The following is an 8,431-nucleotide window of genomic DNA, read 5'->3' on the forward strand; positions in this document are numbered from 1 at the left end:
TGAAGAGGGGTTGTTGAGGTGGTTTGATCATTTAGAGAGAATGGATCAAAGTAGAATGACATGGAGAGTGTACAAATCTGTAGGGAAAGGAAGGCGGGGTAGGGGTCGTCTTTGAAAAAGTTGGAGGGAGGGGGTAAAGGAAGTTTTGTGGGCAAGGGGCTTGGACTTCCAGCAAACATGCACGAGTGTGTTAGATAGGAGTGAATGGAGACAAATGGTTTTTGGGACCTAACGAGCTGTTGGAGTGTGAGCAGGGTGATATTTAGTGAAAGGATTCAGGGAAACCAGTTATTTTTATGTAGCCAAACTTGAGTTCTGGAAATGGGAAGTACAATGCCTGCACTTTAAAGGAGGGGTTTGGGATATTGGCAGTTTGGTGGGATGTGTAATAGGACAGTATATATATAATTGGGGCCCTGATATTGTAATTATTTCAGGTCACTTTTTATATTGTATCTTTATATATGCTTCTAAACTGGTGTATCTGGGCACCTCTGCAAAAACAGTGATTATGTATGAGTGAGGTGAAAGTGTTGAATGCTGATGGAAGTATTTTCATTTTGGGGATTTTCTTTCTTTTTGGGTCACCCTGCCTAGGTGGGAGATGGCCGACTTGATTTTTTTTTTTTAACAAGTCGGCCGCCTCCCACCGAAGCAGGGTAACCCAAAAATAAAGAAAATCCCCAAAAAGAAAATACTTTCATCATCATTCAACTCTTTTACCTTGCTCACACATAATCACTGTTTTTGCAGAGGTGCTCAGAACACAACAGCTTAGAAGCATATATGTATAAAGATACACAACATATCCCTCCAAACTGCTAATATCCCGAACCCCTCCTTTAGAGTGCAGGCATTGTACTTCCCATTTCCAGGACTCAAGTCCGGCTATATAAAAATAACCGGTTTCCCTGAATCCCTTCACTAAATATTACCGTGCTCACAAGCCAACAGATCGTCAGGTCCCAAATACCATTCGTCTCCATTCACTCCTATCGAACATGCTTACGCACGCCTGCTGTAAGTCCAAGCCCCTCGCCCACAAAACCTCCCTTACCCCTTCCAACCTTTTCGAGGACGACCCCTACCCCGCCGTCCTTCCCCTACAGATTTAAATGTTCTCCATGTCATTCTACTTTGATCCATTCCCTCTAAATGACCAAACCACCTCAACAATCCCTCTTCAGCCCTCTGGCTAATACTTTTATTAACTCCACACCTTCTCCTAATTTCTACACTCCGAATTTTCTGCATAATATTTACACCACACATTGCCCTTAGACAGGATATCTCCACTGCCTCCAACCACCTCCTCGCTGCTGCATTCACAACCCAAGCTTCACACCCATGTAAGTGTTGGTACTACTATACTTTTATACATTCCCTTCTTTGCCTCCATAGATAACGTTTTTTGTCTCCACACATACCTCAACGCACCGCTCAAACATGCCTGCTGCATGTCCTGGCCCTTGCACACAAAACCTCTTTTACCCTCTCCCACCATCCTTTCCTACAATGATCTTTACCCCTCCTCCCCTCCACTAGAGATTTATACACCCTCCAAGTCAACCTATTTTGCACCATCCTCTCTAAATGACCAAGCTATTTGTCAAATTGATATAACCACTTTCATTTTATAAAATTATTATAATCAAAACTAAGTGCTAAACATGGAAGGGTCACATTAGCAATAGCCAAAAAATATAAATATGGCACAAAACTATAAATATGACAAATTCACTTAAGAGATGAATCAATAGCACTAGGATGAAGAATAAGGACCATACCTACTGAGAGTCTGGGGATTATCTTCCCTATGTTGGAAAGGAAATATTGTATAGTATTTCAGAATTAAGAACTATTAAGAATAATAGCAATAGAATCAATCTGAGTGCTAAAACTGTAAGGGTCAGACCTATAAGAAACAGAAAAGTAAATGTATATATAACTAAAGGTAAGACTAAGTACAGAGGTAAAATCAAATTCAAATGAAGATACATTTTTTTATTTTATAAAATATCTCAAAGTTAAATCTTGGTGGTAAGCTGGTTATAACAAGGACTTAAAAATAGTCCCTATATAGTGGCTATCCTTATCCCTACCATGGTCATTACTGATACTGCACAACAAAGCAAAGAAATACATCTTTGCTTTATGGGTTAGTAATGTAATATCTCTAGGGCACAATTAACACAGCACTTTAGATTTTGATGCTACTTACAAGTACATGCCTGTTAATGAATTACAAGCACAAAGATAAATTTGTTTAATATTGTACAGTACAATGCTGGTTTGGGTGACTGTAGGAATATTCAACCTCTGGTAAAAAGAATAGGAGACATTAAAGATTAACAATGAATATTCTTTAAAAAATAAGATTTGGCAGAATATAATTTTGATTCAAAATACAGTATGCAAATTTATAGATTGTAGTACAGTATTTTATTGACAGTGCTCCTTATTTATTATCAAACATATAAAAAACTGCCCTTTTCACAAGAGAGCAAATAACACAACAGCATTTTTCCTCTCAAATGATAGTAGAGAAAACAGCAGTATACTTAAACTATCCTCACCAAAGTGACAAGCCACAACCTGCTACTTCCCCACTTAATGATAAGTTTATATATACACAACAGTGGGGGTCAATGTAGCATAAGTGAACATCACTAATCAACTCTCATTCCTGGTTTTGTATCACACACACACACACACACATTCGCACAAAAAAAAATCCTTAGGGTCCTGTCTGTACAGTTGCAACATTCCTGCAAGGAACAGCATGAATGACATACAATACACAGATACAGTATGGGATCATATTCCAGAAATGAAAACCAGCCCCTAACCCTATATAGCGAAACTGCAAAGCTAAGTTTGCTGTTTTTTACGTTAATTTCTTTGCCTTCTGGTACAAAACGTCTACAACTTTCTCCATTGCCTTAATGGTATCAAGAGCATGCTCATAAGTTTTATCCTTGGTAACAGGGTCCCAAACAATCAATACTCCAGCACCCTGATCAAGAATACCAGTCAATTTTGAATCTAAAATCATCTGAGAGAGTTTACGCTCAACAGCATCCTGTTGTAAACCTATGGTTTCACTAACATAAGCTACCTGTACCTTACTGTATGGCTCGATGATTCTGCACAAATTCTGCTCTAACATATTATCATATAGTGTGTTTAAATGAGCTTTCACAATCATGTCTCCTTCCAGTTCATCCTTATACTTATTAAGTGTTGTTTTAAAGTCAGCCAAAGACCGCTTACTGCTTGCCGAAGCAATGCCTTTCATTGCATCCACGTGACTTCCACTGTGCCGCAATGCCAACTTCCCACTTACAATGTTGTGGACATCCTCTGGACACTGGAGCATGATTTTTGATAGCAACATGTATTTTAATGCAGTAAGTGCCTTTGGGCTGTCAATACTATCGTATCCTTCAAATGCTTCGTAATAATATGAAAAAGCGGTCTTAAAATCTTTTTCTTCTGCAGCATGAAGAATGCCAGATTGCAGATCGAGAGCAGCTTGAAGCTTTGGGGGACAATATAGAGCATTTGCAGTTGTACGTGCTGAAGTTAAGGCAGCACGGGCTTTAGGCAAGTTACCCAATGCATGATATGTTTTACTTTCCCATAACTGTACTTCTACCAGAAGGTTCTTGTCATCTAATTTTTTCAGTTCTTTTAAGAGCTGAGAACCTAAAGCAAGGGCATCTGTGTACTGCTGTGTGTCATAAAAAAGAGCCACCAATCTGGCTTCTAATGACTGTCGTAGGAAGGTACGCCGCTCAATTTTTGACCATTCAATATTGTCCCTGCACACTTCGACTTCTAAACCTGTTGTAGCTTCCATGTCAAGGAACATATCTACCATCGTCCTCACTAGCTTGGCAGCTTTGGCTTTGGAGATCTGGGAAAGAAAAGGTCGAGTGTCCTTGATAAGCTGAGCCAACTGGTGGGCCTGCCCTGCTTTCTTGTACTGCTCAGCCAGTGACATGATTCCTGCCTCTCTTGTTGCCACATCATCTTCCTCCTCAGAGTCTGTAAAGGAATTACTTTGTTAGCAAAACAGTAAACCACTACTGTCCCTTAGTTTAAGCTATATTTTAGAGAATTAACCATTAATGAGACGTATCTGTTACAATACCTTTATTCACTGCTCGGTATGAACAACTGCTTTTAGGTCATGTTAAGTGAATGGATGGCAGTGGAAAATTGTGAAATTTGTGCATACTGATTTACTTACTCATAATACCACTTAAGATCCTGAAAACTTCTAAAGCTCTCAAAATTATAGAAGTAAACTGTGTAACACAAGATGACTTATTCATCCAGTGACATCTACTCTACAATACTCTCTTGATTCATTAGAACCAAGCTGATTGATCATGTGTACACCAGAAACTGCCAATGGTTTAATATTATCTATATTCATGGCAGGGTTTGCCAAAAATGTAAAAATGGCATGGAAATCAGGAGAGTAGTCCATTATCTAAGCATCCATAAACATCATGGGGGAGGAGAGGGGAAGAGGAAAAGAAATATTCCAATTACTGTATAACTCTCACTTTATCAAAATCAATATAACTGATTTTAGAAATATGGAATAAAATCTGCTGGGTAAACTACTTCAGAAACAACGAACAAAGTATGATGGTTACAGAATAGTCCATTATTGTTAGGATCACGGTAAAACAATCTCATCTCTATTAACCACAATCACCTTCAGTGGCCACATATAGGTGAACATCCATATGTTCAAGCACTGACAGTTCCATTAAATCATAGCTCCTTCACTATATCTCATTTCTACCATGCAAATCGCAAGAGTGACTTTCCAGAGAGCCATCTTATATCCACAATCCTACATAGAGGCCTATCTCAGATTGGGCCTCGAGAAATACTTTACATCATAAAAACAATAAAATTCTTCCCCAGGTGATATGACAGCTACCAGAATCCTGTCTCTTTTATCAGTAAAGTTTATTTAACTGATAAAAACAAAAAATTCTTAGTAGTTTACTGTATTTCAGATTCAAATTTCAAGAACAAGGAAATATCCACCATTTAAACGAAAGAAAATGTAGGACTCTATGTCTATAGACTCTTGGGAAATCTCCAACATGAAGTGAAGGGGGAAGGGGGTGCAACATGACTAAAGTGTAAAACTATATGAATGAAATAAGCAGAGGATATAGACAGGGTGCTGAAAATATTAAAATGAAGATAACATTTGCAATTGATTTAACAATGGAGAAATTAAGTTTAAGATTAAGAAAGATAAACAGGTTTGGAAAAAAAAGAAAAAAGGTGAATGTAAGGGAGTGGAACAAGTTGCTGAGTAGCATCAATGAATCAAGAAAACTTTGAATTAACCCTTAAGAATGTCAAGCAGTGTCCTATTTCAATTGGGGACTTTGTCTTTTTCCCCAGGAGTAAACCCACAACAACCAACCAACTACTAGGTACCTATTTATTACTAAACATGGATAGCAAGTGCATGGACACTTTCTCATTTATTTCAACACACACGGAATCAAACCTGGGTCCTTTCAGTTGAGAGCTGAACATTCTAATAAGCAGTCACCTAGTTTGTAGTTAAAAAAAAAATGAAAAGGCACATGCATAAATAAACTAGCTGTAGTAGATGGGATTTGTTTTTATATGGACTGGTAGGACTACTGCAGTATTCTTGTATTAACCTATATTTGCAATTCTTCAACTTGCTCAAAATTATGACCTTATGCTATGCATACAGTGGGGTTAAAATGACATTTTAATGGCACCATATGAATATCATGAAAGATTACTAGTTTTGAGATAGAGAAAAATAACAGTCTCAGTTTCAATAACCCAGACACCAAAGTAGCAAGATACTGTACACAGAAATGGAGAAACTTGCCTATAGAAAAATTGAAAAAAGAAGTAAGGGGCTATATAGTTCAGCCTCTGAGGCCCTCTTCAGCAAATGATTACAAGAGTTAGGTTTGGCTCATAAAAAGAACATTCTCCCATTTCACAAGACAGTTTTTAGCACAATGATACCTGGAGTATACCTGGAGAGCATTTCAGGGATCAATGCCCCTGCACTTTCATGCAAAGTCTATCCCTCTGAAAAATCACAATGAATAGATTTATATATTATTACTGTTATTATTATTACTGTAACAGTTACTTATTGATGGAGTTTTCTGACGTTTGAAATTTTTAGCTACATCATGCTTATAAATATAAGAATAGAAATTTAATCAAAAATTTTCTCTAAATGCTTTTTAAGGAATATTACAATCATAAAAAGCAATAAACCCATAGGTAAAAGATGGGGAGGATTGGGGTTAATTTACATATCTGCTATTTCTGGTAATATTCAATAAGCTGACTTTATATAAAAAAAAAATACACTGCACCACAGACAAAGGTTTTCAGTCAAGTTATAATTTGTAAATTACTACATCAGAGAGATCTAAATAATTTGCAAATTTTGTGTGAAGTTACTTCTAAAACCTAATTCTCATGCCTTTACAGGAATCTTTCAATAGCCATAAAATATTCTGAGAATATTAAATCATTCTCCATAATTAATGGAAGGACTAAATACGGTAAATTTAAAGCAAGTTTCTGCCTAGCGTTTACAAACAAAAAATTTAGGACACGACATTGACCATAGGAAACATTTCCCACTATCTCACCAGCTGGTAATAGGACCATGAATTAAAACTTATTCCCACTACGCTTCACCCATTAACTTTCCCTATATAATTACCAATTGGAAAACAAGCAGATAATACCAGAATTACTCATTACATCTCGCACACTAACTCAGCAGGAGCTGGAGAATGAATCAGCAAAGTAAAGAGGCGCAAACATAAACATATATCAATACCCATCATTAACGCTAATTCCTCGGTCAGCATCCAGCTCCTGGGCTTCCCCATGCTATCACCTGTCCTACTTACCTATATTATTCAAGGTGGAGGCATCTATTTCCATTTTAGACAGGGAAATCGCCGGAGCCCTTTCAACGAGGGTAGCAGCTGCCATTGCTTTGACGTAACTGTTCAAACATCAGCACAGAGACAAGCGCCTCACTCCCGCCTCTCATTTATAATCCCAAAAATACATGTATTCCATGTAAATTCGATATCACAGTATACCTTATAATATAAAATATACTGTACTCTTTTTCCGTGAATTGTGTGAATGAATATCTGAGTACAGAATTGCCTCAGTTCCTTTGTTCAAAATACGAGCGACATGACTAGAGATTTGCTATGGCGGGGAGTGGAATATCTTTATAATAGTGCTATTTATAGACCAACATGGTGCATCCTTTCACATTGTTGTATAATGTGCATAAAATAAATTACAGGTCAATAGTTGTGAAATAATTCAGTTGTAGCTCTGTAACGCGTTTAATCAGCATCTTAAACCCATGTAATACATTAATTTGGGACTAAGGTTGAAAAACATGTTGACGAACTAATAAAAAGATGCTGTGGCAGAATGGTAACCTTTGTCGAGGGAAAACGTTTCCCATGAAGTCTTGAGACAGCTTGGTCACCAAGCTTTGTTCCTGAAGTGATTGCTCTGGGTATAACATTAAGTTTAATGGTTTTGAGTAGCCCACAGAGTATCTTAAACAGTCAGTGGTACACAGTACCTACAAGTTAATGTGTAAGACACATGCGAAGCACTTAGGTACCTTTACTAGCGAAAAGTTTCGCCTTCAGGCTTCATTAGTAGAATATAGAGGTGATTAAAATGCTGGAGATGTTACAAGTAGAGATGTGATAGTTCCTTCAGCCTTGACGATGGTTAATCTCTTAGTCTAAAGGATTAGGCTAGGTATGATTTGTCAAGAAACAGGACAAGTGTTTCCCGAAATGCCTAGCCATTCTAGTTCTAGTGGTACACTCTGTAATCATTATTTTACTACATGTAAACCACACAATAACCAAATTCTGTAAACTCAGCATTGTAATCCTTATAGAGAATAAACTTTGAATATGATGACCCGCCACTGGAGCTTTTGCTCATCTGATCGAGAACTTCCGCTAGCTTACGGTCCACTCCTTTAAAAATTAAGGTTATTATTCTCTTGACCTAAACATGAAGCTAGAGACTTATATTCTGGACCCGGAAGGTGTAGCAGCTGGAGATGACGTCGCAAGTGAATAAGTAAGTTTATTCAGGTACAGGTACACATAAATACAGTTACATAATAATACATAGCAGCATATGTGTAGATTACCTAGGATGTCCCAAAAAAGTCAAAGTGATTTATTTCCATTGGGGCCCACTAGTGGAAGTAGGTCATGATACACAGTGGTTAGCAGTAGAGATGCAGACATCGTCTGTACCAAGATACCATACTGTTGCCCAATCGCACAGGCTTCATATAAACAAGCCTGCTGCGCAGGTT

At 37.6% G+C, this 8,431-nt stretch overlaps 1 protein-coding gene across 1 annotated transcript; it reads right to left on the reverse strand.

Annotated features, from left to right (window-relative positions):
- Nucleotides 1-1,989: 1,989 nt before the first annotated feature.
- Rpn6 (regulatory particle non-ATPase 6) lies at nt 1,990-7,124 on the reverse strand. The gene is made up of 2 exons (XM_053785208.2): nt 6,966-7,124; nt 1,990-4,050 (listed from the first exon to the last, which is right to left on the reverse strand). The coding sequence occupies exons 1-2, from the start codon at nt 7,048-7,050 to the stop codon at nt 2,888-2,890; spliced, it is 1,248 nt and encodes a 415-aa protein (XP_053641183.1). The 5' UTR covers nt 7,051-7,124; the 3' UTR covers nt 1,990-2,887.
- Nucleotides 7,125-8,431: the final 1,307 nt, after the last annotated feature.

The sequence above is a fragment of the Cherax quadricarinatus genome, chromosome 45 (assembly GCF_038502225.1).
Source record: "Cherax quadricarinatus isolate ZL_2023a chromosome 45, ASM3850222v1, whole genome shotgun sequence".
NCBI classification, from domain to species: Eukaryota; Metazoa; Arthropoda; class Malacostraca; order Decapoda; family Parastacidae; genus Cherax; species Cherax quadricarinatus.